The sequence below is a fragment of the Melitaea cinxia genome, chromosome 1, assembly GCF_905220565.1.
Source record: "Melitaea cinxia chromosome 1, ilMelCinx1.1, whole genome shotgun sequence".
Taxonomy (NCBI): domain Eukaryota; kingdom Metazoa; phylum Arthropoda; class Insecta; order Lepidoptera; family Nymphalidae; genus Melitaea; species Melitaea cinxia.
The window spans coordinates 9430310-9442032 of record NC_059394.1 but is presented as its reverse complement, the minus strand read 5'-3'; the positions used below and the strand labels follow the sequence as shown (position 1 = coordinate 9442032).

Genomic DNA, 11723 nt, shown 5'->3' with positions numbered 1-11723 from the left:
CGGTCGAGGCGAACGGAAGTTGAGAGAGAGATAAAAGTTAGTGAAGATAGAAAGAGAGAGTTACGTTTTTACGAAGTTTTACTTCAGTCGTGTGGTCTACAGACCACACTTTTTTTTCTCTATTTTTATTATTCGGGCATTTCTGGTCGAAACTTGTAAATACAAAGGTTTTAGGTTATTAGCTGAGGAAAAGAAGATCTACCGTATATTTTAACTTCTGCTGATAATGTCTATCAGTAGCTTACGCGTGAAATAAAATTTATCAGGTACCGGTAAAAAAAGCTCTAAGTACACGGTACCCCAATATAGCACCTTTTTTACCTTTTTAATGTACAATTAACGGCCTTATCGCTAATGTGGATCTCTACCAGGCTGTGTTGCAAAGGATTTTACATATTAAGCGAAATTAGACAAGGTTATTATGTTAACTGAGGTAAGGCACGGTAATATCTTGGTTAAAATTTGAAACAGTCCGACTGGGGAAGTACATCATCCTTACAGAAGATCACAGCTAAATAATATTGGTCTGAAGCAGCTGTGTATTACTGCGGTGAGTAAGGTGGTCAGAGCTCTTGGAAATCCATCAGTTGAGCCTTAAGCTTGTTTGCTGACCTATTTGTATATAAAAAAGATAGGTAAAAACAAGACAGAGGTGTGTATGGTGTTAATAAATATATATAACTGAGTTAAAACTTGCCTCTTAGTTTATTGTGTTTAATGCACTTCTAAATAAATAAATGTCTTACTTAAATTGACACTATATTTCCCATTTTACGGTAATAAGTAATAACATTTTACACTTTTGTGTTTAGCGAGTTTAGCGACATCTTTCAAGAATGCACGTTACGATGTTGATAAGTTTCATTGCATCTAGAATTCTACTACAACGCCATCTTTGATACAATGACGTTATCTTCACATTAACTCAAATCAAATACTAAAACTTTAGTGTAATAGTAACAACAATGCATCTGCGATATCTTACATTTTTATAACAATTGTTTGTGATATCAATATTTATTTATACAAATAAAAATGAATCACCGAATTTTACCGCGTACATATGCGCGTATAACTACTGGACCAATACACCAAATTGGATAATTCTTTATTTTGCTTTCCTCATTGTTAGGACAGGGTTATAATAGAAAATTAAGAAAAAACATACGACTTATTTACAAAAAGAAAATTGTTGGTACGCAGTTCGGCGAATAAGCTATGTATGTCTATTATATAATAATGTACTTATATGATTTTATCGAAAACAAAAATGTGATAAATTCTCGCCTCTCGTATGTTGCAGCTATTATAATCAGATGTTGCCTTGTTTATGTTTGATGCAGTAATTGCATCCATAAATTTTGTTGTTTACCTGGAGTTCGTTGTAAGTTTACAAACATTTTACAAACAACGTATGCGTTATTCTGTACAGAATATACACTTGTGTGATTAATATTTTAGACAGGCATTATATACCGCAATAGTTTGCATTACAAATAATATAAATATATAAATAAATGTCACAAACAAAATTACATTTTATTGAAATTTTATCAAATTAATTATATTATATGGCATCTCAATTAGGCTTATGTAGGTAACAAAATGTTCAAACAATTTTTATTTCATCACAACATTCAATTTACTTTTTCTCTATAATGAAACAACATTTTCGGATTTTATCGCGGTTTATTAGGTTCTTTAGATGCCCGACGTTTCGGATACTTTACAGCATGGTCACGGGAGGACTTTACTATTTCTGTTCAAACTTTTAAATAATTAGAAAAGATTATAATTACAATAGCTTTAATGTGCAAAATATTCTGGTGCAGTCTATCGACAGCCGTTTTGATGTGGGTAATAGTAGTGCTGTGTGGTGTGCGGTTACAGCAGTAAAGAATATAGACCCCCCTCTCTTCCCGTGGGTGTCGTAAGAGACGACTAAGTGATAACAAAGTTACACCAACACCTTGGAACTTAAAAAGTCGACCGGTGGAGGGATAACCATCCAACTGCTAGCTTTCAAATACACAGTCCGAAGACGAGCAGCAGCGTCTTCGGTGCGACAAAGCCAGCCCTGCGATCACCAACACGCCTGCCCAGCGTGGTGACTATGGGCAACACACATGAGTTCACGCCATTTTTGGCGCGAACTTGTGGAGGCCTAAATCCAGCAATGGGCTGCGATAGGCTGAAGTGAATAGTCAGTTCTCCCCCATCATGCTTCAGAGACCACGTAAAGGTATCGGTTGCAATTATTATCATAGTCACCGTGCCCACATACCGTACACCTACAGTAAAGAAGTGTGTTGGATAAAGTTCCAACCTTTCTTGTGTAAATTTGCCCACTAGTTCTTACTACTACCATTATATTACTACTTACTACCTTCTACGACTACAGTCTAATTTAGTTTAGTTCAATATAAACACATTTATATTATTTCAAACATTTCAACCTCTTAAGTATTGATGTACGATACAGTTCGCAGTCTGTGAAGTCAAAAGTTGTAGTCACATGCGTTACTTGGCTAACTGAAACGTCTATCAGCAGGGAGTGAAAAAGGTTCGTAAAATTCTTCGGCCCATCTAATACGGTCTATTCTCTAACAGAAACAGAAATTCTACTAACAGAAATAATGTAAAAACGTAAAGTTTTCTTTGACAAGTTGACCTGTATATGATGAACCAAGTATAATGACGAAATTGATTTTATATATTTTATTTTACATAAAATAACCAAGAATATGGGAGTTTCTATTCTGAAGAAAATCACAGACATAAATGTGATCTTAAGGTTGAAACCTTCTGAAGGATGCAACCTCGAAAGACAATCAGTTTTTCCAATCAATTCGTACTCATATAAATCGCGAAGATCGAGGAGAACTGGTCATTTCTCCGATGTTGCATGCGCGTTTCGCATTGATTCCATCCTATTTTCAAAAAATTTATATTCTTTATTTTTGACAAATTTTATAAAAGTTATAATAAAAACCAACAAAATGAAAATATTAATGAGAGCGGATACTCATTATAGTATAGTCGTGAAAGGCAATGATTGTGATAAACCGAAATATACTTTTTCACAGGTACGTACGTATTTAAATATTTTTGTATAATGAGACAAAAAATCTATTTTCGCAGACTCAGAATTTATTTGAAATCTTGAGCAAACTCGGTAATTCTTCTAATGCCCTGTGCGGTACTTATTTTTTAAAACTAAAAATGTACTTGTTTGAAGATGCTAATACATATAGAAAACTCCTTGTTAGATCAAAAAATTCTCTTTTCTCTAGGAAACCCTACCTTTTCGTTTTCGGGAGGTAGAAAACTACCTAATATATCATACTTTTATAATAACTTGCTCGGTTTCATTTGTTTGTACGGCTCCAGTTCTGTATTTCGCGGTTATACAGTGACAATTTAGGTCCCTATTAACTTGGCCAATGTATGGTAGGCATACACAACACCGCGTGTACAATACCCAAAGCTGTGGACAAATGTCTTTGTTTTCAACAATTTGGACCGATGTTTGTATGAGAGTACCTATATGGAATTGGACATGATTTTCTCGGTTATGACTACAGTGGTTTAATTTGAAATCTAGTGACGATTTCAGCTCGCTACACAATCTAGAAATAGAGTTATTTCTTTAGAAACAATTTTATATTGTAAATAAATAGTAAAGAAGAAGTTTAGAAATACAATGTAAACAACGCAGACGATATCGCGAGGACCAACTATCTTTAACCAAGAACCTACGAACCCAAAAAAGAAATTAAAATCGAACCGGTAAACAGTAAAAAAAAAAAATTACGCGGTTAAAAAATAACAAAATCTACTCGTACAATACATTTTGTTTAGGATATTCAACAACAAAATTATCTTTAAACGTTTTCAATTTAGTTTACCTAAAATACATAATTAGTATAGGGATACAAAGTATAGCGTTTATAAATATAAGAAAAATACATCGAAACGAGAACTGATTTGATGCATCTTGTCAAGTGGGTGCAATGATTGTTGATGATTGCTTAAATTGACCGTAGGCGGTTCGTAACGCACACACCTCCCCGCAATCACGTCATATTCAGTATTGTTTTTCACATTATTATAACAACGCAACATTTTAGAGATCTAAATATTCTTACTGAAATGTAGATTCAATGAGATTCGATTCGGTACTGACATTATTAAAAAGATCGTAGGTAAACTTTTATCCTTATAGGTATATTAAAACGAAACCTATCAAACAAGACATTTTAAACAGTTAACTAATTTATTTATATAAATTAATTATAGGTTCTGGCTGCTGTTGCAGTATCGATGGGATCAATGATAATTGGGTTTTCATCTGCTTATACGTCACCCGCTCTCGTGACAATGGAAAATAGTACAAGAATAGATGTATCAGCCGAAGAAGTAAGTACCCTAATAAAAGAATGACTCATTATCTTGTTGTCCACATCGTTTATATTACACTAGCGACACGCCCCGGCTTCGCACGGTTGCAAAAACTATCAAAGTCCCTTTACTATATTTTGTATGTAGTAAGTATACATATAAACCTTTCTCTGGAATAACTCTATTTACTAAATAAAAACCGTAGTTTTAAAGATCTAAGCATACAGACAGCGGGAATCGACTTTGTTTTATACTAGATATGTAATGATGTAGCTGGTTTCATCACTACATATAACTTCTAAGTTTACAAGTTATATTATAGCGGTATCAAAAAGAATCATTATTATTTAACTAGCATTATTTCATTGAATATACTAACTAACATTATTTCATTAAATATACTTTAATACCATTATACCATAGATACCTTGGGATACATTGTAGTTAGTAATTTAGTGGATAAAAAAGAGCAAACAGCTGTTTTAATTTATTAAAAAATCTATGTAGAATTCATCATTCAAAAAAGAAACTAAACATTACTCAGTCTATCGCATAAAATAACCGCGTTTGATTGGTCAGCCATACTCAAAAGTTTTAACCAATTGGACTCTTTGCCTTAGATTGTTTATCACATTATATTGTAGGCACCAATAAAAAAAAAATGTTTAGAGTGTTTATTTTATTAAATCATTTTATCAACTATTCACTAGATTTTGACCGCTCTAAAATTGCGTTCGCAACACTTATGAAATAAATGAGATTACTGACAGGCAATAAGTACCTACTAGCAATTAACGTGCGAATAATTCGCACTCAATAAGTAAACAATTTAGTGACCGTCAATCTTGAAAACGTTGTTTCAAAATTAAAGCCGTGATATAGGTATATAATTTAAAATATATAATTTAAATAATTGATTAATTTACAAAAAAAGCATTAATAATTTTTTTAATTGTGTATGCCGGTAGAGCAAGCAAATTATCTATAAAATGAAATATAATTTATGTGGAGTAATTGTGAATTTTTTTTTCTAAAAAAGGAGGCAAACATTTTAACCTTAGTGTATTAATATATATGATGATGATAGATATTATTAATAAGTAATAATTTGTACCAATATTATTTTTCTTACGGGTTAGGTAACTTTTTTGAAGTTATACTTCTATTGCCGCGTTGGGGAAAAATGATGACAGTAAATTTTTACAATGCGCGCGCGGAGAAGAATTTAGCAACGTGAAGTTAGCAAGCCAATGAAGTATAACTACTTACGTGCGTTTAAGTACATCATCATTATCATCATCATCATCATTTCAGCCAATTGCAGTTCACTGCTAGACATAAGCCTCCACAAGTTCGCGCCAAAAATGGCATGAACTCATGCGTGTTGTCCATAGTCACCACTCTGGGCAGGCGCGTTGGTGACCACAGGGCTGGCTTTATCGAAGATACTGCTGCCCGTCTTCGGCCTGTGTATTTCAAAGCTAGCAGTTGGATATTTATCCCGCCATTGCTCGGCTTTATAAGTTCCAAGGTGGAAGTGGAACTGTGTTATCCCTTCGCCTCTTACGACACCCACGGGAAGAGAGGGGTGGCTATATTCTTTAATGCCATAGCCACACAGCACGTATAAGTACATACACACTTTTTTATAAATTTGACAATTTGTTTCGTCAGACTAAAATAATATTATATCATTATTATTTATTTTTCATCTCATACGTAAGTCAAAACTTAGTAACATTGATTCATCTCCACTATACTTCTTTATCATTCCTTTACATACAAAATTACATAGGTACTTATTTCGTACATTTTCCGGTATAATATTGTTTTATGTTTTTTTTATAGTGTATTTAATTTTTGTGGCATTTAAGGAACTTCCGTAAACAACTGCAATACAATACTTAATTTGGTGCAATAACAATAATAATCATTAAACAAGTTAATCGCGACAAAATATTCGTTAAAATATGTATTTCAATAATTCATAAACTAAAATATTCATAAATTCCTTAACAAAGCATTTTTGACCACTTGCTTTGTGCAGAGCATTTTTATAGTAGCCAAACTATATCGGTATTTTTGTGCATGTAACATACATACTTTAATTGGTATTTTTCTTTGACAGGCAAGTTGGATTGGGGGCCTCATGCCCTTAGCTGCGTTAGCGGGTGGTATGCTTGGAGGCCCTTTAGTGGATTACATTGGTCGACGTAGAACAATTCTCTTTACGGCAATTCCTTTCTTTATTGGATGGATGTTAATAGCTACGGCTGAAATCGTCCATTTAGTATTGGCGGGTCGAGCTATATGTGGACTTTGTGTTGGTGTCGGATCATTAGCTTTTCCTGTTTATCTTGGTGAAACAATTCAACCTGAAGTTCGAGGTACTTTAGGTCTATTTCCCACTGCTATTGGAAATATTGGTATCCTTGTTTGCTATGTAGCTGGAAAATATTTGGATTGGTCTCAACTTGCATATCTTGGAGCTGCTCTACCTGTTCCCTTTTTAATACTAATGTTTATGATCCCTGAAACTCCTCGATGGTACATATCTCGCGGCAGAACTGAAGAGGCACGTAAAGCTCTCCGATGGCTCCGTAGTGCCAATACGAAAATTGATAACGAATTGCATGAGATAAGTCTATGTGATGCAGAGAATAGAAATGAATCTTCACTCAGGGAAATACTTAGTATGAAATACATGAAATCTATATTAATATCCTTAGGACTAATGCTTTTTCAACAATTATCTGGAATAAATGCTGTTATCTTCTATACGGTTAAGATATTTAAAATGTCGGGTAGTTCTATTGATGAAAATTTGTCTACGATCGTAGTCGGAATGGTTAACTTCATGTCCACATTTTTAGCCACAGCTCTTATAGATAGAACTGGCCGAAAAATTCTGTTGTATATATCATCCGTCACAATGACTACCACATTAACAATTTTAGGTACTTTCTTTTATGTGCGTGATAATTTGCATACAGATGTATCTAACTTAGGTTGGCTGCCTTTAACTAGTCTTATGATCTATTTATTAGGCTTCTCTCTAGCCTTTGGACCAATACCGTGGTTAATGATGGGTGAAATTTTACCAGCCAAGATAAGAGGAGGCGCTGCATCAATATGCACAGCTTTCAATTGGTTATGCACATTTATAGTAACAAAGACATTCTATAATATCTTGATCGCAATTGGACCCGCAGGGACATTTTGGCTATTTGCTTGTATTTGCTTTGTAGGTCTATTTTTTGTTATAATATGTGTTCCAGAAACTCAAGGAAAAAGTCTTGAACAAATTGAAGATAAAATGACTGGGAGAAAGGCAAGAACTCGTAGGTTGAGTTCTATTGCTAATATTAAGCCACTGCCAAGCGGCTGCTAGAATACTGTGTGCTGCCTTTTTTGTAAATGAAACTTGAATATTAAAACGTTATCACTTTAAAATATATATAAAGTGTCCTAGAAGATTATAAATAGGATAACTCTAACTTTTTAAACAAAACAAGGTAAGGATGGCTTATTTATAAGCTGTCACTATGGTTTATGTATAGTAAAAATTATAAATAAAAGATACAATAATTACTAAGTATATTTTATACTTTAAGATATATACATTTTTTTTTGTTATAATCAATCATTATAGTAGCCATAGTTTAAATAAAATTGTTTTCAAACAATGTAGTAAACAGTATGGAACATTTTTGTATAATTACATAACAATGTTTATTATTATATTGATTAGACATTAAATTTAGTGAACAATACTTTTATTTATAAAATTAATGAATAAAGTGTTAAATATCTGAGATAAATGTTTTTCTTAGTATTGATTGAACCAAACTGCAATACCTCAAAATGGCTCTAACGATTTTCATGAAATTTAGTATGTAGGGGATTTCGCAGGCGATAAATCTATATAGCTAGGATTAATTTTTAGAAAATGTCGTTTTATCCCTATTTTTAGGCAATGAAAAAATGGCTACAATAGCATTAGAATACAATGGTAAATTTCACAATTGTCAATAAAGTTGTAATAGCTCAGGTGGGAAATCGACCGGTAGGGGGCAACTGAGAAAACTACAGTTCAAATCCCCATGTCTCCGGATCAACTTTTCCTTTTTTTTTTAAATTGCACTGATGATTTTTATTTAAATAACCAGTTCATATTTTTTATTATTATATCGGTAAAATCGGAAAATAATATTCATATTTTATCAATATGTAATTTGTATTTAAATATGATTTCGAAAAAACACGATTTACTAAAAAATACTGAGCTAAGCTCGGTCACCCAGGTACAACTTATACTAACCTTTATAAATAAAAGTGAATTACTAAATTGTTATTTAGTTCAGCCTATTGCAGTGTACTGTGGGACATTCTTTTTTTTTGTGCTACTTACTTTGATCAAATAAATCAATATATTCACAAAAAAATATGGTGGTACTACATTAGTGCACATCAAAGGCTTTAATTGTTTACTCTAGTCTCTGGGTTTAACACATAATTTTTTATACTTCCTATATTCCATAAAATCTATTGCGAAGTCTGTTTACTTTTTATATTTAGCAGGTAAAAAGCCGTAATGTAGTACAATATATATATAAAATTATCCAGTGACACAACTTTACAAAGTGAACTCTAAATAAAATGATCTCAAGATCCAGCATAAAATTCATAAGCTATATATTTAATTCCAGTTACTTAATAAACTTTATTTCTAGTCTTACAAAAACAAAGTGGTAAGTCTTTAGATTAAGAGCCGTCGAATTATCTAAGCTCAAAATTAGACCATTTATCGACACAGTTTCGTTACAAAAAAAAAATAAATAAAAATAACCCTAACCTATCTAACTTCAAAATGACGGCTCTTAATCTAAAGAATAGCCAACAAAGCTGTTACAGTAAATGTGACATACATTTGTTATTGTGATACACATTTTACAATGAAACAAGAATAGTTATATTTTATTACTTACTAGGGTTATATTTATAAGTATTAGGTATTATGTACAGCAGAAAGTAGTACTAAAAAGATAAGTAAAGTAGTAATTTGCTACAACTTGCAATTAGTACTACTTTCTTTACTAATTTCTACGACCTTAATGCTAGAAAATCATTCAAATAAATTTTAATAATGCGGCTCTTAGTTGTGCTGTAATAACACAGGTTAATTCTCACATGCCTTCAAAAAAGTTGTTTTGGGATTGCTGAGGGATTAATTACTTATAAATGATTTTTGTGTTTGTTGTTTATGTTTGTTTTTAACTTACTACATATATTTTTAATTATTCTTGTCTGTATTTCAATTTGTAGATATAATATTTTAATAATACTAATGTTACATCTCTTTTTGTGCATGTTGTCACAACTTAAAAAGTTGCGCATTTAAGCTTAATTGTAATACCTATAGTTTTTATGTGTAAATTGTAATGTGGCAACTATTGTTTGTCCAAATGAAATAAATAAATAAATGTCAAATACAAAAGAGATGACAAAGCAGAGATCAAATCAGCTGAGATCGATCATTGCAATTTAAATCATAAGATAAATTAAATTTTACACATTTAAAACTTTGTAGTAAATTTTTTGTTTTTAAGTATGTACTTAAACCAAACTCTACAGGAAATACATGTTGTAGGCCTGACAATGGAAAGCCACTGACTAACGACGATGATATGAAACATGTTTTTAACTTTTAAGTAGCGTAATAAGTTTTAAAATAATATATTTATATGCTAAACTCACCCATGACTTGTACGCGGCAAATAGCACAAGTATCACATTCTACATCCCAGCTCCACATAGCAACTGCATTCCACTTTTTGAGAGTAAACATTTTATCTGGTTTCTGTCCATCACTGTCACCACGTTCAAGGGATTCACAATCTTCTCCAGACATTTTTTTAAAACAGTGATATACTTCTTTAACAGTAAACAAAAACCTACAAATTTTTATTTGTCAAATATTTTGTCAGATGACAGATGACATATAAGACTGGTTGACACTTACAATGACAGTTAACAAGCGTTTATAAATTTGCTGGGAATAACAATAGTTTATTAAACATTATACATATTTACAATTCACAACTTATAAAAAATAATAAATCATATCCACGTGGAATTGTGCCAAGAATGCTGGAAGCATTTCCCTGTTGAATCGCTATGCCGATTCTCTGGGCAAAAAATGCACCAGCCCTCTTGTCGCCAGTGGAGGCAATAAGGCAAGGAGCTATCTCATTTAAAATATTTAGCACTGCTACTCCAAGGTCCAAGTGTTTCGACTGCAAACGGCACAAAGATGAAATGTACAATTGTCAATAATGAAATAATTCTGTAACTACTATCTATCATTAAACTCACTTTATATTTATTTGATTTACTATTTTCTATTCTAGCTGCATATTTGCAGTCTGATCCTTGTAGTCATTCATTGGAAAAGATACGAAGCCGTTTAATCGATGCGGTTGAGATTATGTTATTAATAGACTTTCAAAAGCTATGGAAGTGGGTAGAAATAGTAAGTATTTTATTGCTAACCCGTAGCGTTACCTGGAATACTGGAGTGACGTGGGATACATACAACTTGTAAGCCTTTTTGGTAACATCGGATAGATCCTCCCTGATCTTAAAGATGATGGAAATTCTAAACTTACTACGAAAATGGCTATTTTTGATTGTTAACAAACAACTTAGGAAATCACTGCAAATCATTGTTTTTTAAAATGTTATGTGAATGTGTATAACGAATTGCTTCTAACAAAGCAACAGTTATATATTAGAGAGGGGACAATTGTATGGAAGTATAATTTTGTACTCAGATATACAGCAGGCAGCACTGACGCAGCTATCTGGGGAGAGCTTGGATGTATCTGTATATATGGCATATATAAATATATGGAGGTAGTCTGTCCAATTCTAATGGACCACATGTTGGAAGTTTATTTTTGTATCCGATGCACCTTTGACCAGACCAAGATCCGTAATAAAAAGATGTATATACACTTGGGCTTGAAAAGGATGTACTTTTCTCTTTTATACGAAAAGAGGATTTAAAGGGACTGATGTTAAGGAACGGGTAAGCATGGTGATTTCAAGAAAGCTAAGAGAATCTATTCATGTGGTTGATGCTAAGAGAGGATAATTCGTTAAAACGGGACCATAGAGGTTAAGAAGTCAACTGAAGAGTTTTTATAACAAATTGATCGCATAACATTTTTCTTTTAAGATATAAAGGAAGATCAACACACTTTATCTTTAAGAGATTTATGAGCAAAATATATATTGGAGAGAGTGACGTTGTTGTTTAA

General features: G+C 32.4%; 2 protein-coding genes across 2 annotated transcripts in view; one reads left to right on the top strand and one right to left on the bottom strand.

Moving 5' to 3' along the window:
* LOC123656405 (RING-box protein 2) overlaps positions 1–10434 on the bottom strand; it is a 39910-nt gene extending 29476 nt beyond the window's left edge. The window contains exon 1 of the mRNA XM_045592098.1: positions 10159–10434. Within this exon, the coding sequence (XP_045448054.1) occupies positions 10159–10312 (154 nt within the window). The 5' untranslated portion in view covers positions 10313–10434. The remainder of the gene's footprint in view (positions 1–10158) is intronic.
* On the top strand, positions 3000–8216 carry LOC123656395 (facilitated trehalose transporter Tret1-like). Its single transcript, XM_045592088.1, has 3 exons — positions 3000–3086; positions 4300–4419; positions 6530–8216. The coding sequence occupies exons 1-3, from the start codon at positions 3000–3002 to the stop codon at positions 7790–7792; spliced, it is 1470 nt and encodes a 489-aa protein (XP_045448044.1). The 3' UTR covers positions 7793–8216.
* Positions 10435–11723: the final 1289 nt, after the last annotated feature.

Coding starts and splice junctions, on each gene's coding strand:
- LOC123656395 (XM_045592088.1), top strand. CDS start 3,000: ATGAAAATATTAATGAGAGCGGATACTCATTATAGTATAGTCGTGAAA. Junction 3,087..4,299: donor CGAAATATACTTTTTCACAG/GTACGTACGTAT, acceptor AATTAATTATAG/GTTCTGGCTGCTGTTGCAGT. Junction 4,420..6,529: donor TAGATGTATCAGCCGAAGAA/GTAAGTACCCTA, acceptor TTTCTTTGACAG/GCAAGTTGGATTGGGGGCCT.